The sequence below is a fragment of the Mastigoproctus giganteus genome, chromosome 7, assembly GCF_048544385.1.
Source record: "Mastigoproctus giganteus isolate SK-2022 chromosome 7, ASM4854438v1, whole genome shotgun sequence".
NCBI classification, from domain to species: Eukaryota; Metazoa; Arthropoda; class Arachnida; order Uropygi; family Thelyphonidae; genus Mastigoproctus; species Mastigoproctus giganteus.
The window spans coordinates 105,153,638-105,177,744 of NC_143581.1; the positions used below are offsets into that span (position 1 = coordinate 105,153,638).

A 24,107-nucleotide genomic window follows, 5' to 3' on the forward strand; every position below is an offset into this window, starting at 1 on the left:
TTCCAACAATCAGTATGGTTTTAAGAAGGGCAACTCTACGGAAGATGCCATGCATCACCTACTGACAACAGTTAAAAACTCAGAGGAAAAATATATGCCGGCAGTCTCTATTGACTTTGCTGGGGCATTTGACTCACTGGTGGCCTAGTGTCCTTAGGAGACTCTGCCAGGCAAATTTCCCACAAAACCTCTATAACATAATAAACAGCTACCTTACAGACAGAAGTGTCTCAGTATGCAAAAGGTTCCATGAATTGGCATACCCTGCAAATAAAGACTGCCTGCAGGGTTCAATCCTTGGCCTTTTCCTCTGGAGCATTTTTTTGGACGAATTTCTGGCCTTGGATATGGGCCCCATGGAAAGCCTAGTCTTTGCAGATGACATGATTTTCCTTGTAATAGTAATCATAATAGAGGCATGTGATGGAAGAAAGCAAGCGTATGAGCTTATGTAGCATTAGTCAAAAAAAAAAAAAAAAAAAAAAAAATTCACATAACCATTCCCTCAAAGTTTCTCCAGTTCCTCCTTGAATTTATTTAAGCTATCAACTTCCACAACGACAACAGAAGTTTGTTCCAGCAATTAACCACCCGCTGGCTAAAGGCAAATTTCCACACAGCTATTGTCTTTCCTCAATTTGAATTTATGCCCCCTTGGGTTTGTAATTTGAGCAAGTGAAAGAATCACATCAGAATTCATCGTGCTCAACCCATTCAAGGCCTTATAGACCTCAATCAGATCACCTTGCAGGTGCCTAGTCTCCAGCTGCTGCAATTTACAGAACTTCAGCCTCTCTTGGTAAGAGGATCCCTTCAATCCCCTCACCAATCTTGTTGCCCTTCTATGTACACACTCAAGCAAATCTGCATCCATCCTAAAATGAAGCAAACAGACCTGTACGCAGTACTCAAAGCATTTCCTGACCATTGCCTTATACAAAGGGATAATCACCTCCTTTTCCCTACTAGCAAAATTCCTGTATATCATTGACAAAACCACATGACCTGCTCTTGCAGCCTGTCTGTACTGCTCAGAAAACTTCATATCTGACTGCACAATTACTCCCAGGTCTCTTTCATTTACTACCACCCTAGTGTAGTACCACACAGATGGTACGTTCCTATGGGCTTAGTTCTACCCAAATGCATATGCATTATTTTGCATTTGTGAATGTTAAACTTCAGTTGGCACTTCTCAGCCCATCTGCCCAAATTTTCAAGATTTGAAAATTGCCATTACTGTCATTAACAACCCTGCCAACTTTGTAACATCTGCAAACTTCGACACTAAGCCTCATATAAAACACCATCATTTGGTCTCCTTGATAAGAAGAGTATCAAAATAGCAGGAATCAGGTAAGTATACTATGTTTTATATTTATTTATAAACATTGTTCAGTAAAAGCACAGTTATCTGGTTATCTGTGAAGATTGGTTAATGATGGTTGCATTAATTTTCCAGTTGAATGAGCATTACTCATAGACTATAAGAATAATCATATGACCTCATCCAGGAGGTATTCTTGTGTAGTGATGCCATAATGTGAAGATAAACTTCTTAGTTATCACCAATGTGCACACCATACTTTATTTCCTTTGGCCTAATTTTAAAATAGCATTTATTTTCACACATCTTTCTTATCATTGAAAATTTTTACTTGTGCTTTTATGTTATAAATTGTTGAAAAACCAAGATCATGCTTCTTAATGAGCACATAGTGTACTGTATGAGGTATTCATGATGTGGCCTAACTACTGCCTTATACAAAATGATTATCAACTCCTTATAAGTGTTAATTGATGCAGCTCCGGGGGTTCCCCCATCTCCGCATTAGGCAGTGTGATGAATACAAAACTCTGTTTTGTATTCATCACTTTTACTTCACTCATAATCTACATTTACATTTGCAGGTTTGTGTAGTATTAGTGTGGGGTTGTGTTGTTCATCCGGCCTCTTAGCCTAGGGGCCAGTGTTTTCACACAAAAGCCTCTAGTTTACTGTCCAACACCATGAGGAGGCGGGCCAGGCAATAGGGAGTGTATTGCATTGGCACGGAGAGCCCAGTAAAAAAAAAGGTTGAAGGTGATGGTGGAAAAACAGGAAGTGGGAGGGATTAAAGTGGTAGAGAGAAAGAGGGGGCAGTAGTAAGGGCACCCTCCTGTTTCAAAGTGAGGACCCTGGGGCAGAATTCCCATCCTGGTGGGAGTTGACAGATGGCAGTGGGGTTACCCACCAGGCAAAGAGGAAAAAGGGCAACCCAGGTGGTAGGAATGAACGATCACAGGGAAAGGGATTCTTATGTTGGAGTACCTGTGTGGTGCTCTTTCCCACACTGGTCAGGATTTAGTCCTTCTGACCAGTGTCAGCATTTCACACTGCAGTTGCTGAGTAGCAACAGCATGGTGTCTACTTGGATGGGCAGGAGACCATAATGAAGCATTTGCCCATCATCCTATTGAGGAGGAGGAAGAGAAACAATTTACTTCACTCATAACCTACATTTGCATTCAGCTTCCATTCTATATTTTATACTTTTTTCATACATTTTATCCTATTTTGTGCTTTTTTTTCTTGCACATTTTCTTTTAAGCTTTATTTTATTTATTTATTTATTTATTTTATTTATTTTTTTTTTTCGCACATTATGATTATCTGTTTTCTCTAGTCTTGCACAAATATCGTTTCCTGTGTTAAAGATAAACAGCATCTACATTTTTCGACTCTGGCCTTTTTTGGATGGCATAACAAATGGATGAATTATGGATATACACTTGCCTGAGTAACCACAGCTTAACTAGCAGTGGCTGGGCAAAGAAAGACAGACTTCACTGCCTCTGGTAGCCACTTTTGATATAATATAAACAGTAAATACGCTTATTTATTTTTATTTTATTATTATTTTTTATTTATTTATTATTTTTTTTTTTTTTGAATATGTGGATTTTTAGAATACGATGCATGCTGGATAGCTGAATTTTACTATATCTTAGGGGGTCCCTAACCTGTAGGGTGAGGGCAGCATATCCTTTAGGGAATGGCAGGCCTTGACTGGTTCTTCATGGCCATCTCAAGTAAATAGGTTGCTGCATGGCTAGATAACTGGAACTGTTAATACCAGATTTCTTATTTGGTATTAACAGTTTTTAATTTGGGTTAAATAATGAGAAAGTAAATTTAAGGCTACTTAAATTACTTTCACTGCTCTTAGGCGTGGCCGAGTGGGCAGGAGCGGGAGTGCAGTATCACACGCTCTTTGAGTAGACCGGGGTTCAAGCCCCTGACTGCTGAATACGGTTGATCTGCCAACCCGCACTGGACCAGCGTGGCAGATTATGGTCCATTTCCCTCAGCATGAATTGTTGAAAAGGCTTCCATCCTGCAGTGGGTTGATAATGGCTGCACTTTACTTTTTTTTTTTTTTACTCTTAGGCTACTTAAAAAAAATATATGAACAACACAACCCTCTATAAAAATTAGTGTAATGCAGCCTTCTGCTTCATAGAAGCAAAAAGTGTTTTGAGTTCAGTGAATAGATGAACAACTTATTTCCCCTTCCCTGTTTTATTTAAAGGAAAACAGTTTGCCTCATGTGAAGTCCCATTACAATGAATACCATTTTAATGAAAATTTTGCTATAATGAAAATATTTTGGCCTTCCATGTGAACCCCTGTTATTACTAATGCTTTATAAATCTCATTTGAATGAAATTAGTTATTATGGTTAATTAATGAAGAATTAACTGTCATTAATGATTAATGACAATTAACTGTGTTAATTAATGAAGAATTGCTGTCAGCTGCTTGCTTAGTTTTTAGTTAAGGATAAATGGGTTTTAATTTGCTTAAGGGAGATTCTGTTTACCTTATTTGTCATTTCAGTTTAACTCAGTGAGGCAACTGAGATTGTTAAGGAAAACACATAAATGGAAAATGTCCAGAAAACAAGTAAATGCTTCAATTAGGGTAAATTTTTAGAACTGTACAATATTGCTACCTGAATATTAAAATAAAATAAGAAAAAGCAAAGTGACAATGCACCCTCAGTAGTGCAAGTGCATGATTCCCTGCCCAAGGATATGTATCCTTACGACCTCTGAAACTCGAGTGGCACCTATAAAAATAAAAAACCAAAGAAAAGGAATACACAACCTTTTCAAAGGACATCAATGCTTATAAACTCTGAAAAATAATCATATTTCAGTTATTTACTGCTATCCAGCCAAATGCCAACTGATGTTTGTATATGATCCCAAACACAAAAAGAAGTAACATGCCAACTCAGATCATAAGATACGTTATGACCACTGCTCTCTATAGATTAAATAAGGAAACATATTGAAAACAATGTTTCCTTATTTTCCTTATTTACCACAAAATGGTAAATAGTGTTTCTTTTTTCATAATAGTTTTGTAGACATAACATGTTTGTCTAATAGTACTACATATGGGAAACAGTAACCCCAGAGCAACGTATCAACTCTGCGGTACTACACTGACAGTGGTGGAGAATGAAAAGGACCTGGGGGTAATTGTGCAGGAAGATAAGAATTTTTCTGAACAGTGCAGACGGTTTGCAAAAGTAACTCGTAGTGTCTTGTCAGTGATATACAGGAATTTTTCTAGCATGGATAAGGAGGTGATTATTCCCTTGTATAAGGCAATGGTTAGGCCACACCTTGAGTACTGTATACAGGTCTGGAGGCCTCATTTCAAGAAGGATGTAGAGCTGCTGGAACGGGTACAGAGAAGGGCAACAAGATTAGTGAATGGAACAAAGGGTTGCTCTTACGAAGAAAGGCTTAAGTTTTGCAAATTACAGAGTCTGGAGACTAGGCACCGGCAAGGTGATCTGATAGAGGTGTATAAGGCTTTGAATGGTTTGAACATGCTCAATGCCAATGGGATTCTTCATCTTGCTCAGAATAATCAGCTCAGAGGGCATAAATTCAAATTGAGGAAGGACGGATGCCGGATAGATGTGCGGAAATTTGCCTTTGGCCAGCGGGTGGTTGGTTGGTGGAACCAACTTCCATCATTTGTTGTTGAAGTTGATAGCCTAAACAAATTTAAGGCTCAACTGGACAGGTATTTCGAGCGAACGGAGGGGTGAAATGGGAGTGGGGTGTTTTTTTTTTTTTTTTGGCTGATGCTGAATAAGCTTGCTTTCTTGCATCATATGCCTCTACTAATGCTAATGCTAATATACCTTTCTTGTATTCTGTCTATCTTGTGAACTCCTCTGACCGTTTGGTCGTCCCGGCGTATAAACAGAAAAATTATTATTATTATTATTGACAAATATACAAAATAACAGTGGGCCCAACACCGAACCCTGTGGGACTCCACTAATAACACTAGTCCATGAAGAACAACGTTCATTGATTACCACCCTCTGTCTTCTCCCACTCAACCACCCTTTTATTCATTGTAGCAACTTACCTTTAATACTATTCTGCTCCAATTTGTACAGTAGTCTTCTATGAGTAACAGTGTAGAAAGCTTTCCTGAAATCCAAGTATATGATACCAAAATTATTTTTTGCATCCAGTTGCTTTGTAACCACATCATAGTATCCAATCAAATTTGTCAGACAAGACTTTCCTTTAACAAACCCATGCTGTGTCTGAATTATTGCTTAGCTTAGTTTTTAGCTTAAATTGGCATATTAACTTATTTTCTAGAGTAGCTTTATATTCCTAGTTACGATACTTAGTTTAAAGTTTAACTTAGATAGAGGTTTTGAAGGTATTACTTAGTATCAGTAAGGGTATCAAATCCACGTGTTACAAGTTGCAGCTCCATTGAACGAGAGGTTTTTTTTTTTAACCATATTGAGCCGATTTATTAACCAATTGTTATATCAAATTATTTTCTGTAAGTAGCTAGTCAGGATCCTTAGTTTATTCTGAATTGAGACAGCGAGATTTGGAAGTTAATCGATACTTAAGTGTCCGTAGATTTACCGTTCGTAAATTGCCGCCATTGTTACGCGATACAAAATATCTCGAACTAGATAGCATAAGTTTAGTATAGTATAGTACATAATATAATATTGTCAATTAATCAGTAAATCTATTAATCTTTTAATCTATTAATTAAAGGGATTTCGTAGATAACACTCGATACTGAAACATAAATATAGCGTTATAACTGTGTTGGGATAAAAGTTTAGGGTTTTAATTTTGTACTTAAATTGAAATTTTATTGAAATTAAATCGAAATCATGACTCAGACCAGAGCAGCAAAGCAAAAGGCTCAAGCTAATGGGAGTGCTGTGGCTCAGGGGAGAACTGAGAAGGGAGGGGGAGGGGGGCAGTTGCCCTCTGAACCACAGCCTTTTAAAATGCACTATTTGCTTGATGTTTATGGAGCAGTCGGGTACAGGATATGATACTGCCATGGGGGATGTCTTTGTGTGTGCGCGATGGAAGGAGTGTAAGGAAATCAGGCAACAACTCAGCGTTATGGGCCTATATGAGAGCTTGAAGGACAGGGTGGATGCGCTCGAAGGATTAAAAGTGAGGACCCATCAAGCTCCCAGCTGCCCACACCAACGCCAGAGAATCCCCCAACACAGCGGCAACCCCCAAGGCAGAATGCACTGGTCCCAAAGGAACTAGTAGTTGTTGGTGACTATTGTCAGGGAAACATGCTTTGTAAAAAAGATAGGTGGAACAGGACCAGGGTATGTCTGCCAGGGGCAAAGGTAGATGACGTTGTAGAGCGGATATCATCTTTTAAGGGCACAAAAGATGATAAAGTTGTACACGTTGGCACTAATGATATTAAGAGTAGGAGACCAGCGGAATTACTTAACAAGTACAGGTCACTGTCGAAAAAAAGCTGTGAATTAGGGTTGAATTTGAAAGTGTTTGCAATTCTGCCCAGACACGATAGGAGGGAGTATATGATGAGAGCCCTGTTGATCAATTCGGCCCTGGAAAGATTGTGCAAGGCTCAAGGGGTAGAATTTTTTTCAGCCTGGTCTGTACTTGTTAACAGGAGATACTGTTTCTACAGGGATGGGATACACTTAAATAGAAAGGGTGCAAGAATGTTTGCTGATGCTATCGAGGCAGTGTTAGGTGGGTCAGAAAACTGCTAGATTGGGGGGGGGATACAAGAACTAATAGATTAACAGTAGCCACTGGCAGAGGAGAAAGTGATTCTTGCACTGCTTCTATTGGAATGAGCAGCAGCTTGGAAAATATGATGCAGGATATTTCAGAGACTGCTGGGAGTCATTGGGGTACAAGTAAACATATGGGTTGTGTTAGGGTAGCTAAGAAAAAGAACAGGTGCATATATACTTGCGTGTACACCAATGCTAGGAGTTTGGTAAATAAATTTGATGAATTTGAGGTATTGCTCAAAGCATCAGAGGTGGATATTGTTGGGATATCAGAGACAGGGTGTCACACAGATATAAGGAATGCAGAACTGGAATTTGGGGAGTAAAACGTCTACAGAAAGGATAGACAGGAAGGATGGGAGGAGGGGTTATGCTATTAGTTAAGAAACACATAAAATCCAAGGAAGTGAAGCCAGTCGACATCGCTGGACAGTGCAGTGTCGAGTCAGTTTGGTGTGACATAAGCATTGGGAGATCAAAATTGAGAGTAGGAGTGTGCTATAGGCCTAATGACTCTGATAAGTATAATAAGAAATTGTACAGAGAAATAGAGTGGGTCAGTAAATCAGAGGGTCTTATAATGGGGGATTTTAATTTCCCAGATATTGACTGGAATTTGTGGGATGGTCACTCACACACTAGCAAGGCTTTTGTGGATTTATTGGATTATTGTTTTCTAAATCAGCATGTTCGGGAGGCAACTAGAGGGAGCAATACTCTTGATTTAATTATCAGTAGTGATTCTTCATGCATTAAGAATCTGCAGAAAGAGGAACCACTAGGTGGCAGTGATCACAGCGTGCTGAAGTGGGAATTACTCAAGGAGGTAACTACCATCAGGGGTAAGGGGAAAGGTTATTGCTTTTGTAAAGGCAACTACGATGGTCTGAGACAGTATTTAAATTGTATACAGTGGGACCAATTGGTGATGCTACCAACAGCAAGTTCAAAATGGAAGGCATTCAAAGAACTTATCTTGGAAGCTACTAGGCTTTACATACCAACTAAGAAATATTGTTCAAGGTTCAGGCCTAAATGGATGTCAGACGAACTAATGAGACATATGGCAGAGAAGGAAAATGCATGGGATACATATAAATTAACATGTGACACAGAAGCCTATGATAGATATAAGTTGATGCAAGTTACAAAGGAGGTCAGGCAGATTACGAGAAATCTTTGGCAAGGGATGCTAAGAAAAACAGCAAGGAGTTCTTTACTTATGTAAACTCTAAGAGGAAGGGGATGAATCAGATTGGTCCACTTGATATTGATGGTTCAACTGTTCATGATCCTGCTCAGGTAGCTAACAAACTAAATCAATATTTTGCATCTACATTCACACATGAGGAGTTATTCAGGAAGAGGAATGCCACAGATGAAGTAAACACTGGCAGTGAGCTAGACGATCTTGTAATAATTGAGAGTAAAGTGGAGAAGAAATTGTTGAAGATAAATACAAGAAAGGCACCCGGGGTGGATGGGATCTATCCAGTTATATTAAAGGAGGCAGCAAAGGAAGTAAGCAATCCGTTACATCATTATTTAGTTAGTTAGTTATTTGATTTTTAGGAGCATTAGCAACTAAGGCCATATTGCTCCGGGATATGCGGTGGTCATTCCCTGACCTTTCCGTCATCCTCCATATTTAGTGGTGACGGGCTCGAACCGCGGTCTAATCAAGAAGCGTGTGCTACGCACTGCTGCTCCTTCCCACCTGGCTACGGAGGCGCCTTACATCATTATGAGAGCTTCCTTGGACTCAGGGGAGGTACCCACAGACTGGAGATGTGCAAATGTAACGCCAATTCACAGAGGAGGATCAAAGGCTGACACAAGTAATTATAGACCTGTGAGTTTAACTTCTGTTCCAGGAAAATTAATGGAAGCACTGGTTAAAGAAGCACTGCAGGATCATCTCGACAAGAATTCAGTTATAGCTCAGACACAGCGTGGTTTTGTTAAGGGAAGGTCTTGCCTGACCAATCTGATTAGATACTATAATGTAGTCACAAAAGAATTGGAGGTAGGAAATAACTTTGATATTATATTTGGATCTTAGAAAGGCTTTTGATACTGTTGCACACGAAAGACTGCTGCACAAATTGGAGCAGTGTGGCATTGGTGGCAAATTGTTGCTATGGATAAAGGGATGGTTGAGTGGCAGAAGACAGTGGTAATTAATGGACACTGCTCATCGTGGACTAATGTTATTAGTGGAGTCCCTCAGGGTTCAGTGTTGGGTCCATTGTTGTTTTCTGTATTTATAAATAATATTCATGATGGAATATCAAGCTTAATGTCCAAGTTTGCAGACGATACAAAGGTTGGCAGGGTTGTTAAGGACGCTACTGACGCTATGCTGCTGCAACAGGATCTGGAAAGGTTGAGCAGATAGGCTGAGAGATGGCAAATGAAGTTTAACATTGACAAATGTAAAGTACTACATATGGGAAACAGCAACCCCAGAGCAACGTATCAACTCTGTGGTACTACACCGACAGTGGTAGAGAATGAAAAGGACCTGGGGGTAATTGTGCAGGCAGATATGAAGTTCTCTGAGCAGTGCAGACGGGCTGCAAGAGTAGCTCATGGTGTCTTATCAATGATATACAGGAATTTTTCTAGCAGGGATAGGGAGGTGATTATTCCCTTGTATAAGGCAATGGTCAGGCCGCACCTTGAGTACTGTATACAGGTCTGGAGGCCTCATTTCAAGAATTACAGTGTCTGCAGACTAGGCACCGGCAAGGTGATCTGATAGAGGTGTATAAAGCCTTAAATGGTTTGAGCATGCTCAATGCTGATGGGATACTGCCTCTTGCTCAGAATAATCACCTGAGAGGGCATAAATTCAAATTGAGGAAAGACAGATGTAGGATAGATGTGCGGAAATTTGCCTTTAGCCAGCGGGTAGTTGGTTGGTGAAACAGACTTCCATCCCTTGTTGTGGAAGTTGATAGTCTAAATAAATTTAAGGCTCAGCTGGACAGGTATTTCGAACGAACGGAGGGGTGAAATGGAAGGGTTTTTTTTTTTTTTTTTTTTTGGCTGATACTGCATAAGCTTGCCTTCTTGCATTATATGCCTCTACTAATGCTAATGACACAAAATTATTTTTTGCATCCAGTTGCTTTGTAACCACATCATAGTATCCAATCAAATTTGTCAGACAAGGCTTTCCCTTAACAAACTCATGCTCTGTCTGAATTATTGCTGCAGTCTTGTCTAGTTGATGCTGCAAGGCATCTTTAACCAGTGACTCCATTATTTTACTGGAACAGAAGTTAAACTAACTCAGAGGTTCCCAAACTTTCTCAGTTCATGGCACCCTTTGTGTCCCAGTATTTTTTTTCACGGCACCCCTAGGCCAAAAGAAATACCTAACATAGTGGTTTTCGACCTTTTAATATATACCTATATAAAAATTTTATTCTTTATATAGAGGTACTAAATAAAGATCAATTATAGATCACCACAAAATTAAAAAAAAAAAAAAAAAAAAAAAAACACAGTACAATGGATACTGTACACCTTTTTATAATGAAATGTATAAATTTTAAAAAAATAATAACTTTAAGTAACTTAAACCAAAATTACATGGCACCCCAAGAATGTTGTTGCGGCACCCCGGTTGAAAACCACTGAACTAACTGGTCTGTAATTATTGGCGTCACCCTTCGATTCCCCTTTCTGAATTGGGAATACATTTGCACATCTCCAGTCCATGGGGAACTTTCCCTGAGTCCAAGAATGCTCTCATAATTATGGATAAGGGTTTGCTTAGTTCCTTTGCCACCTCCTTTAATATAACTGGATCGATCCCATCCATCCCAGGTGCCTTTCTTATGTTTAACTTCAAAAATTTTTTCTCCACTTTGCTCCCAGAAGAATGAATAAGAGTGCAAGGGTTTGAGAAAAAGAACATAAACCATAAATGTTACAGGCACACAGTAACCCTAGTTTTAATCTTTTATATTGTTGCTTATTTATCTTAACCATCGTGCAATAGTATTTAAAATTACATTACATGTCATTGCATCACCCCCTGGTGTGTGAGAAAAAGATTAATGAGAGAGTGAAAAAAAATATCTATATATAAGAAAAAAGTATACAAATAGAATGCAAGTAGAGTGAGAATGCAGATTATGAAAGAAGTAAATGTGCATCTCTCCCACCACCCACTGATGGGGAGAGAGATGTACACCCTACCCTCGGGGGAGGATGGGCAAGTGTGTTAGTTGGCTGATGGCACTGGGGTTTCCCCTGTGCCGTCAGACAGGATGGGCAGTTTGACCATCCTACCAGATTCAACAATTACATGTACCTGACAAAAATGAAGGAAACCGATGGAAGAAAACTGCAGCTATGCTGCTGACAAGCCATTTGATGATCTGAACTGGGTACTCAAACCCGGTTCCCCTTTAAAACCCTATTCCCATGCGGGGGGGGGGGGGGGGGGGGGGGGGAGAGACAGGGTCTCTATCTCCTCTCCTCTCCTCCCTGCTACCCCATACTTTGCATGGTGGGGCTCATCCCCACTGACCTCTTTGAGGATGCATATTCTAGCATCCCCATCCTTCTCCCTGTTTCCTCCAGCCTTCAGTCTTCCCTCCCCCCCACTCTAACTAAACCGACCAAATATGCCCCTAACAATTCCACCAAATTCTAATCAATGTCTAAATCCAACCACTTTCTCGTAAACCACTTTTGGCCTTTCCAAATTCTAGCGTTCACCTTTTTTCTTTTCTTTTTTTTTATACGGGCCATACCACTAAAATCCTCAGAAATTAGATGACAGTGCCTGCCAGAGTACTTCAATAAACTATTCGGCGCCTGACATGCTGCCTCGTGGCAAAGTGTAGGTCCCAACAGGGGCCCATGGCTAAATGGTCAGAGAAACAACAGAACGTAAGGCTACACACACTCCCCCACACACCTTTTAAATCTTATTCTGTCTATCCTTTCTCTACACATTGTACTCTCCAAATTCCAATTCTGCATTCCTTATATCTGTGTGACACCATGTCTCCGATATCACAACAATATCTGCCTTAGATATTTTGACCAGCACCTAAAATTCATCAAATTTATTTACTATACTCCTAGCATTGGTGTGCATGCAAGTATACGTGCACCAGTTCTTACTCTTAGTTACCCTAACACAGCCCACGTATTTACTTGTTCCATCATGACTCCAAGCAGTTCTTGAAATCCTCAGCAACTTGCTTTCCAGGCTGTAGCTCATCCCAATAGAAGTATTGCAAGAATCACTTTCACCTCTGCTTGTGGCTATTGTTAATCTAGTCTACGCATCCCCCAAGCTAGCAGGTTTCTGACCCACTAACATTGCCTTGATAGCATCAGCAAATATTCTTGCACCCTTTTATTTAAGTGTATTCTATTCCTGTAAAGCAATCTCTCCTGTCAACAAGCAGAGACCATGGCGAGAAAAATTCTACCGCATGATCAGCCACTATTATTAAAATATTGAAACCAGCAATTTAGAATAATACAATAAAGGAAAATGATGGGTAGAGAAAACTATATCAAAATGAGCCTAAAAAAATAAATTCTCTAAATAAATAGAAATAATACAGTATATAACATTATTAAAGAAAAAAATAAAAATAAAATCGAAAACAGCATACTGTCTTCTGTAGAGGGCATTCTTGCATACTACCAAAAGAGAGACACCCCCCCCCCCACACACTATCCTCCATATCACCCTAGGGGCTCACATCTGGTGAGTATGGGCTTGGCAAACCCAGGGCTCTGAGCTGGATATCATCATCCTTCTTTTTCATGATGATTTCTCTCTCTCTCTCTCTCTCTCTCTCTCTCTCTCTCTCTCTCTCTCTCTCTCTCTCTCTCTCTCTCTCTCTCAGGATAAGGTGCCTCCATAGCCAGGTGGGAAGGAGCAGCAGTACGTAGCACATGCTTCTTGATTAGACCGGAGTTCGAGCCCGTCACCACCAAATACGGAGGATGCAGAAAAGTCAGGGAATGACCACCGCATATCCCGGAGCAATATGGCCTTAGTTGCTAATGCTCCTGAAAACCATATAACAACCAAAGAATTGTCACAGTAGAACAGCTTCTTATGTGGTTTTATTAGTAATAACTAGGCTGCCAAGTCCATTGGACATTACTTTGTAAAACAGTTCATATCATCACACTATCATTGCTGCACTACATTGTTGGTACAATGTAGTTAAGGTGAAATTCCTTTTCTTCCCATGAGTGAGGAGTACATGGAGGATAGTGTATGGTCTTTTTTAGTAGTGTGCATGCATACCCTCTACAGAACGCAGTATGCTGTTTTAGATTTTTTCTTTTTGTGCCTATGCCACACCAGGTGCATTTATCTGATGCTTGCACTGTATATGATTGATCATTATATGTTACATTCTACCAATGCTGTAATACGTCTGTTTTCTGTAACTGGATAAGTGATGATGTGCATTGTTGGGAGACAGCTTTGGTTTATGAGTAACTGTGTGATCATTGTACTCAGTTCTCAGATTTTTTTTTTTTTTTTTTTTTTTTATGGTTGCTGGTTCTACACATCCAAATTCTGTCACTTGTTGCTCAAGTCAGCTCATTAAGGATGCTTTTTGCAATTTCCTTTTGCTATCCATTTGGCTGTTAACATCCATTGGATATCACACGTTTTGTTTTCTGGTTAACGGATGTGTTTACTTCGTGATTACCTGCTATCCCACCTCTTCAGAAGGGATTTGCATCCTTTTCTCACCCTGTTTTGTTTCTGTCATGGAGTGTGTATTCTTTTCATATTCTACTTTTAATTATTCTAAATTGGTATTGCATCCGTCTGTCATGTGAACTCTAAAATTATCCGTTATCCATTACTTCCCATGAGGTATCCCACTATATTATTATTATTATAAGCCATACGATGCAAGGAAGCCTGAGGCTTATGCTGCACCAGCCAAAAGAAATTTCCAAGTTATCCTGAGAGTTGTTGTTGTTTGTTGTTGTTTATTTGGTTTTTAGGAGCATTAGCAACTAAGGCCATATTGCTCCGGGATATGCGGTGGTCATTCCCGGTCTAATCAAGAAGCATATGCTATGCACTGCTGCTCCTTCCTACCTGGCTACGGAGGCACCTACAATTCTTTGGAGATGAAGCAGTACTTGTATCAGCACAACAGTGGTTTGAGGAAAGTAATGTAATGAACCTACCATCTCAATCCCATAGACAGATCTGAATCCAGTTAAATCACTATTTTGTATGGAGCATAGTGTGGAGAACAGCCAGCATACACTGCTTTTTATTTTTTAAATTTGTACTATTTGAACTTTGCTACCAAATTAATACTTTTGTTGGACTAGTCTGCATTACTATGGAGGTTCAAAATGCTACAAAGTCCCAGACAGGCTGTCACAGTTGTAGTGCCATGATGATGTTTGTGGGAACCTATCTCCCTATTAATTATATTCTAACTATTACTGATATTGTTGCATAACTCCTCTTATACTTTTATAATTTGCCTTTTTGTCTTATCCTACATTTTCATTCTTAATTGCACCTGCAACAGTAGTGATACGAAATATCACTACTGTTGCAAGAAAGAAGAATTATGATAATTCTTCTTTCTTGCAATTGATAATTCGCTGTTAAGAAAGAAGAATTATGATAATTCAATTCTTCATAATTATTATGACCATTCACAATTCTTCATAATTATTATAATGAAGAATGAAGAACTGAATGAACAATTACCATCATAAATGATAATTGCAAGTTGTAATTATCATTTATGATTTATTAATTTTTATGACTTCATTTAGTTATACTTCACTTGTACTTAATTCTTTACCTTCTAACTCAGATCTTCAAATTCTTCATACTTTTATTCTTATTCCTCCTTTTATCCTATATTTCTTTTATCCTACACTTGACTAATATTATCATATTTCATATACCACCTATATTACACAACACACAAATAAAACCCCATCATAACACTCTTGAAGGGAGAGTGCTATAAAATCAAGGAAGTGTGTCATAGGCAGAATCTCCTTTTTGGGGGGGCTTTTTTTCATATTTCTTTAAATATTTTAGTAGCTATGATTTTTCAGTTTTTTTTTATTTTTTTTTTTATGATACAACAGTGAATATGGAAGTCAAAAATCTACAAATAAGCATTTTAAACAGGAGCAATATAGATGCTAAAAATGTACAGTACTTCATAGGATTTACCATGGGACCAGAAGAAATCAGTGTCATAAAAAGTGTAAGCAAGAGAATTACAATGGGAGTTTACTGTGTGTGTGTGTGTGTGTGTGTGTGTGTGTGTGTGTGTGTGTGTGTGTGTGTGTGTGTGTGTGTGTGTGTGTGTGTGTGTGTGTTTTTTAATACATAAAGTAATTACCTGAAATTCTGGAAGTTTGTTTAAAAAATTATCCATCAAAATTAGCAAATCATCAGCAATCTGACTATTATTTGTTGTAAATGTGGATGAGTTAGTTACATAGCTGAAACCAGACCCAACAGGATTATCTATGAAAAGGATGTTTGCAACTTTTACCTGTAAAAGGAAAAATATAACAATAATCAATTTTATATGGTTGTAAAATACAATCTACCTCAAACTCATTTTCACTGAATAAATCAATATCTAATCTGATTAATATCAATGATACGATTTCCTTGAAAATATGAAACTTCAATACAAAATTGTATGTATACAAAAATCATCTATAAAAGACAGATCAAATCTTTCACATAATGATATCATGTGCAAAATGGTCCACTTCAATAAGCTTTATATAAGTTATACCTCTATCTGGATGACCAATGCACATGGTTACTCTAATCTCACATGCCATTTGCAAGTGAATGCATTTCTAATAATAATAATTATTTCATAAAATGCAACAATACATAAAGAGAAAGGCAGGCTGGAATGGGTGAAATACTAAAAAGGAAAGTAGCAGTCACATTGCAAAATGTTAAGCAATTCCAATACTACTGGAATATTCAGGAATTTAAGAAAATAAATCACCATTCTCTAATTATAATTTATAATCAGAAAATGGCAGGTTATTAATGGTCCATTTGAGATCAGAAGGATTATGAAAAATATAAGTAAGAATAGTCTTCATAGGTTAAGCTTTACTTATTTGAGGTAGTGCAATACATGGGGCAACTCGTGAAGGTATTCACAATGTGAGATATTATTAAAACAATGCATTAAAACTACCTTGGTAGTAGAAATGATGTGTGTGCATTACCCATGCAAAAACTAACACCAATTATTTTAATGTTCATACTAATCCTAATAAGTGTTCACATTTATTTCATCAACAAAACCTCTCCTTTTAATCTTACTCCTCTCATTGGAACTAAACTTGTGAAATCAGTTCTGTCCTAAAGAGACCTGCAAGTACTAATCAGAATGACATATAATGGGGATTTTAACTTTCCATATATTGACTGGAACTTGTGGATTGGTCACTCAGTTTTCTACACTAGCACATTAGAGAAGAGACAGAAGAAAGCAGTACTCTTGACTCTTGATTATCAGGGGCAACTCTTCATGCATTAAGAATCTGCAGATAAAAGAACCACTAGACAGCAGTGATCACAGTGTACTGAGTGGAATTTAGTTAAAAATGTGGCTACTGTCAAGAGCAAAGGGAAGGACTTCTGCTTTCATAAATGTGGCTACAATGGTCTCAGGCAGTTTTTAACTTCTATGCAGGGACAAATTGATGCTGCCAACAGCAAATTCTAAATGGGAAGCATTTGGGGGGGGAGAAGAATAATTGAAGAAGCTACTAGGCTTTTTATACCAACTAGACAATGTTCAAAGTTTAGACCTAAATGGATGTCAGATGAACTGATGAAACTTGTGGAAGAGCATAAAAATACATGGGATGCATATAAATTATCAGGTGATAAAAAAGCCTGCAGTAGATATAAACCAGTCTGCAATCAATTACGTAAAAACTAAAAGGAAGGAGATGAATCACACTGGCCTGCAAGATATGAAAGGTTCAACTGTTAATGATCCTGCTCAGGTTCCTAACAAAATGATTAAATATTTTGCATCTACATTCACACATATGGAATTTTTTTGGGATAAGAATGTCAGAAGTGTACCAAATACTATCAGGGGGGCTAATGATTTTGTGATATTTAAATGGAAGTGGAAGGGAAATTGTTGAATCTAAACAAATAAGGCACCTGGAGTGGATGCAATATATGTAATATTAAGACACAACAAATAGACAAACCCTTAGCCATAATTATGATTAAAGTAATTCAGAAAAGGTACATATGAGCAGAATGGGCCCCACTGTTCTGTACTGGAGATATGAGAGGGTATCTCCAATTTACAAAGGAAAGGGGAGGTGAAAGGAGTAATTACAGCCTTGTTAGCTTGACTTCTGTTCCAAGGAAAAATAATGACCACTGGTTAAAAAAAAAAAGTAATGCGGAACTACCCAGACAGGAATGCAATTATTATTAGCTATATAGTGTATGGAAGCTTGAGGCTTTTGCTACACCAGCCAAAAAAAAATTTCTGAATTACCCTGTGAGAGAGAGAGAGAGAGAGAGAGAGAGAGAGAGAGAGAGAGAGAGAGAGAGAGAGAGAGAGAGAGAGAGAGAGAGAGAGAAAACAAGATTCATATACTTCAATTCACTTCAGTTAGAGCATGGATTTGTTGAGGGACTATTTCATCTGACTAATCTTATTTGATACTATGAGTAACAAGAGACCTATAGGCAAAAAATTAATTTTGACATCAAATTGGAGCAGTGCAGCATTAGGAGTAAATTATTGCTATGGATAAAAGGATGGTTAAGTGGGAGAAGATCAAATGTAGTTATTAATGGGCACTGCTGTTCATGGACTAGTATTATTGTTCCCTGAGGTTCACTGCTAGGCATATTGTTTTCAGTATTCAATAATGATACTTATGAAGGCATATCAGACCTAATATCTAAGTTTGCAGATGGTATGAAAGTTCGCAGGATGGTAAATTAAGTAATCAGAATATGCTACTGCAACAAGATCTAGAAATTAGACAGATGGGCTGAGAAGTGGCAACTGAAGTTTAACACTGACAAGGTACTGCATATGGGCAGTAATCCTAGAATAATATACCAACTGTGTGGTACCATACTCAGGGTAGTGAAGGATAAAAAAAAAAAAATTGGGAGTAACTGTGCAGTCAGACACTAAGTTCTCTGAACAGCTCATGAGATTTGCCAATGATATATAGGAATTTTGCCAACATACATGCCTGGATGCCTTGTGCTAAACAATGTGGATCTGTTGGAGTGGGAGCAGAGAAGAGCAACAAAATTAATGAGGGAAACAAAAGGATGCTCTTAACAGGAAAGGTTTCAGTTCTGCAAACTGCAGCATCTGGAGATTAGACATCTAGGACTCAACTGTTAAGGTTTGCAATAGACCAAGTAAGCTGAATGCTGATCGAATCCTTCCTCTTGCTCAGATTTTTTTTTTTTTTTTTAAATGTAAACCTTAAAACGAGAGGTATTAGAACCTATAGTACTCAGTACTGTGTTTGGGTTGGAGGTTAAGAAGACAAAAGAAGATATTTCTTGACATTAGACTTGAACTTCTGTAGACTGTAATTTTCAGGAAATAAGTACGAAGGAAGTTTGTTCCAGAAAACAGCAATTGAATGAATAAACGAGGAATATGAAAAGTTGGTTCTGTGAGTTTCAAGTTGGACAGCAAGTGTATGTTGGCTGGTGGCAGCACATTTTCGGACTGTTTTGAAAGAGAGAGCGGGAATTATAGAAGCTAATTCAGAAGAACAGCGCCCAAGGAAATATCTGTAGAAGAAGCATGCAGCAGAAACAGTACATCTATGAGACAGCAAGTGGAGAGACTCAGAGATGAATCATTAAATAACCTAACTGCCCTCTTCTGAACGGAATCAAGAAGCTTGAGAGGTTTTGAGGGCACCACCCCAGATGTGGGAACAATATACCATGGTAGGGCGGATTTGCAAAGATTGAACAGCTGTTTGGAGAAGAAAAGTAATGCTGAGAGTGAAAGAGAAAACCAAGATTTTTAGATGCAGAGGAAGCAATATTTGTAATATGCTTGTGCCAAGAGAGATTAGAAGTCAGGGTAACCCCGAAAAGAAATATATCATTTTGTCTAGAAATCGGAGAGCCACCAAAGATGAGCATAAGAACCTTTTTGCAAGATATAAGACAAGACTGAGTTTTAGAAGGATTGAAATCAACTAAGTTGTCTTTTATTAAGGAATTGGTAGCAGATTTTCGAGAAGTTGATGTTGATTGAGTAGGACAAGGTTTCTCAAAATGGAAAGTGGAATGCAATGTGCTATCATCGGCAAAACTATGGATAGGATTTCCAGTCAATGGAAGGTCATTAATATACAAGAGGAAAAGAGTGGGGGAAAGAACTGAACCTTGGGGGACACCAGCATTAGTGGAGAAGTTAGAAGACAGAGAGCATCTACCACCAGAAGATAGAAGATCAATCTACCACCACCCTCAGTGAGCAATCAGAGAGAAAACTGGATAACCAATTACAAAAAACAGCTGGCAAACCATAAGATGGAAGCTTCTTTAGAAGACCTTTGGGCCAAACATGATCGAAAGCCTTTGAGATGTCAAGAGCAACTGCTTGTGGTTCACCGAACTTTTACATTGAATTAATCCATAAATGGGTAACATAAGCCAGAATATCACCAATGCATTGACACTGACGGAATCTATACTGGCAATCTTTGATCAGACGGAAGGTTTCTAGGTAGTTTAAGAGTTGGCAGTTAATTGATTTCTCCATTACTTTAGAAAGAGTAGAAGTAATTGCAATGGGACGATAATTAGATGAGAGGGATTTGTCACCCTTTTTAGGAACTGGCTGGATATGAGCAAACTTCCAATTCCAAGCAGAAGGAAAAACACCTTTGGAATAAAAAAGTGAAAAAAGGCAGCAAAGAAAAGGAGTAAGTTCAGGAGCACAGGTTCTGAGAACAAGTGGAGAAATACCATCGGGACCTGGAGCTTTCTTAGCATCAAGATTCGTCATAATCCTTCTGACATCCTTTTGATGGGAGACCACAGGAGGCATTGAATGGAGCGTGCTGGAAATGGTGGGAGGTGTTTTACCAAGATCATTAATACATGAGTTGGAAAAAAAATGGGATGCTTTATCCTTGGCTGAAGAGACAACAAAACCATCTGTTTTTTACAGAGATGGGCAAAAGTTGCGACCAATAGCTTTGGCAACAGACCAGAATGCTCAGCTACCATTAGGGCGAGAAGCAAGTTTTCTACTCTTAGCCTGTTCAAACTCTAGTTTGGGCTGATTACTAACTGCTTTACAATTGTTGCGAGCTTTGGTGTAGGCAGAAAATGAAACTGAAGAATTACAAAAAAGCCAATTACGATATGCAACATTCTTCTCTTGAACAACCTTAGCACATTTATTGGAAAACCTTTAGATAAAGGACGAGATTTTAAAGTGCAGTTTGGGATAAAGGATTCCATTCCTGCAAGAATAATTTCACTGACACGATCTGAGCAAACATTAACATCAGAAGTTTTGAAACAGTAATCCGACCAAGGAAAAGAAAAGAAATCTTGCAGGTCATCCCATTTTGCATTCTTGTAATGCCAAACAATACGAGGTTGGGAATAGCCATGAGATAAAGGTTGCATTGGAGAAGAGAATCACCAAGTTGTGATCTGAGGTGCCTAAAGGACTTCTCACTTCGACCGTGTACTTAGAAGGGTTGTTCGTGAAAAAAAGATCAAGCGTGTTGGCTGTATGGTTAGGATTGTCCAGTATTCTTGCAGGTAAATGAACAATCTGTGCAAGCTCATTAGTAATTGCGAAAGGCTCAGCATCTCGACCAGCTCGGTCGGTGTGACTAGAAAACGGAAGCCAGCTAGAATTGTGAACATTAAAATCACCATAGGAAATTACCTCACTGTTAGGAAAGTTGGACTGGAGAAAGTCAAGTTGCAAAGAGAGGAAGTCAAAGAGCTCCAAGTGATTACTGGAGTTGGGAGAACGGTAGAGACAACAGATGAATTTGACACAATGAGGTAGAGAGATTTTAAGCCAGAGGAGATTCCAAATTACCAAGTCTCTGACAGGGAATATCGGAATGGACATATGCACAGGTACCACCTTTGAGGTGAAAGGATTCATATAGCGAATAATTTGGGCAACTGAGATGAGCAGTAGTTGAATCAACCGATAACTGAGATTCTGTCAGAAAAAGTACATGGGGTTTGACAAACTGCAAGTGGAAATGGACATCGTTGAGATTAGAATTGAGACCACATATATTTGTGAAATGAACTAGCAAGAGTGTTTTGGAGGTTTAGATGATGCACAAGAGGTGGCATAAATTCAAATTGAGGAAGGATGTTTGTGGGACAGATGTGCAGAAATTTGTCTTTGGCCAGGTGAGTAATTGATTGTTGGAACAAACTTCCATCTGGTGGTAACTATACAAACATTGGAAGAACTATACAATCTATTAGAAGAGATGAACACTGATTTGGGAAGTATGGGGTTTTTTTGTTTTTTTTTTGCTGATGCTGAATGAACTTGCTTTTTTTTTCCTTATTTGCCACTACTGATACTAATGCTCTTTGATACTAAACTTATCTTTCATTCTCACATCAACTTTCTTAATACTACTTTCCCATAAGATGTGGGTACTGAGACAAGAGCTTGATATCTCCAAACAGGTTATCAGGTCAGCTCTGAATCCTCTAACAAGTGTCTCATCTCTTCTCTATGGAATGTCAACTAACATGGGCAAAACTAAAAACCAGTAATGAATGAAAAAAATTTAAATCGAGTTCCACTCAAGGAGTTGCTTCAGATAAAAATCTGTTGATGACCCTACTCAGGATGCTGATAAACAGAATAGGTATTTTGCATCTACATTCACACATAAGGAATTCTTGATATATAAAATGTTATACAGAAAGAAGTTCCTTGATGGTGATTTCGGAGGATAAGTAAGAAGAAAAGTGGAGGATACTAGCTGGCAAAGGATGCAGGACAGCTGCAACTATAATCTAAAATCTGTCATATTCAATTGTGGTATCTCCTGAATAGATATCAACTGTGTCCTGTCAAATGAATGGAACAAATCCTGCATGAAAGGAAAATTGATTCTGACCTTAGAGGTTTGAAGACCAAACCTTCGGTTGCTAGTGAATGTGGATCCACAACATCACTGAGCAGTTCAAAACTAATTGGAGGAGGGGTAAGATCCTAGGTCCCAGATTATCTCAGTGGGGAAGAGATCACTGAAAAAGAAGATAAACACATAACCACCTCAAAGTCAAAGCTGTCAAAGATAGAGGGGCCTTAAATACAATCATACACCTCACTGGTTTGTTTAACACTAAAATACAACATTATTACAACCACCACTTAAGGACTCTCAAGGAGAAAGTTATTTGTAGGCATCAAGAAAACTACCTAACTAATTCTAGACAGCTTCTTCAAGCCTACACCATTTACATAATTCACATCCATAGAGTGCTAGATAGCCAGATTTTAGTTTTTTCCATCAATCTACTAGAGCATGTGACACATCAGTAGGTTGTCATTGAAAAGTCCGGGTGTTTTCAAGTTGATAAACATAGTAAAATAGAGTATGCTTTTTTTAAATTTCATAATGAAGATTTTTCATAACATTCTAGGCAACTTCAGCAACAATGTGCATTTCTTCTAAGTTTAACAATCAGGTTGCACTTGATAAAAAGCAAATACATATAACATGCCGCTAGCCTTAAGAGGGCAATTGTAGTAATTCTATTAATATAAAATGTTTAATCAAATAACATTCTGATAACAAAGTTTCACAAGAACATAGAAGTAACTTTGATATATATATAAATATGTATCACTTTCTCTTATATATATATATATATATATATATATATATATATATGTTTCTTACCCATGATGTATTTCTGGAGTTCAAACTGACATCAAGAGGACCAAGCTCCATGAAGTTCCCAAAACCTGTAGATGATGATCCTGGTCCACCCTATAAACAAACAGGGTAGAGGGAAAAAAACAACATATAGTTTCACAGATTTACAAAGTATGATATCAAGGTTACCATTAATTTAATCTAAAATTTTAAACTAAGGTAGCTGAAGGGTCTGAGGCTATCTCGTGAGGAAAAGACCCCATTCCTAAGTTAGGTTTGTGGGGGGGCCTGACCTAACATCCATTTCTCACCTTGTGGTGCAAACTGTTAGCAGGGAACTGCTATATTACCAGTACTTGTTCTAGCAGAGTTGCTAGAATGAGTACAGAGAAGGGCAACAAGATTGGTGAGAAGAACAAAGGGATTCTCTTACCAGGAGGCTTAAATTCTGTGAGTTGCAGCATCTGGAGACTATGCACCTGCAAGGTGATCTGACTGAGGTGTACAAGGCCTTGAATGGTGTGAGCAGGCTCAATGCTGATGGTATACTTCCACTTGCTAAGATTGTTGAGATTAAGAACCTGAGGGGGGTATAGATTCAAGTTGAGAAAAGACGGTTATAGAATAGATGTGTGGAAGTTTGCCTTTAGCCAGAAGGTAGTTGATTGCTGGAAAAGACTTCCATCTGTTGTTGTGGAAGTTGACAGCTTAAATAAATTTAAGGCTGAACTAGACAAACATTTGGATTGACTGGATGAGTGAAATGTGAAAAGTTATTTATTTATTTATTTTTTTTTTTTTTTGGCTGATGCTCTATAAGCTTGCTTTCTTGCATCATATGCTTCAAGTAATGCTAATGCTATAAGACTACTAAAAGAATGAGGATGGGCTGTCAACATGGGACCAGACAACAATGGCCCACAACTGGAATGTAAATGATTTTATGAAAGACAATAGAGTGGATCCCCACTTTACATTATTAATCAGTTCAGGAGATACCATCAAATCGTGAAAATATCA

At 38.3% G+C, this 24,107-nt stretch overlaps 1 protein-coding gene across 2 annotated transcripts in view; it reads right to left on the bottom strand.

Annotated features, from left to right (window-relative positions):
* The window catches only part of LOC150083123 (retinoid-inducible serine carboxypeptidase-like), a 316,995-nt gene that overhangs the window by 246,806 nt on the left and 46,082 nt on the right, over nt 1–24,107 (bottom strand). For both annotated transcript variants that reach the window (XM_090377053.1, XM_090377052.1), the window contains exons 3-4: nt 23,112–23,201; nt 15,533–15,688 (exon numbers count right to left, since the gene is read on the bottom strand). In XM_090377053.1, the coding sequence (XP_090233179.1) occupies nt 15,533–15,688; nt 23,112–23,201 (246 nt within the window). The remainder of the gene's footprint in view (nt 1–15,532; nt 15,689–23,111; nt 23,202–24,107) is intronic.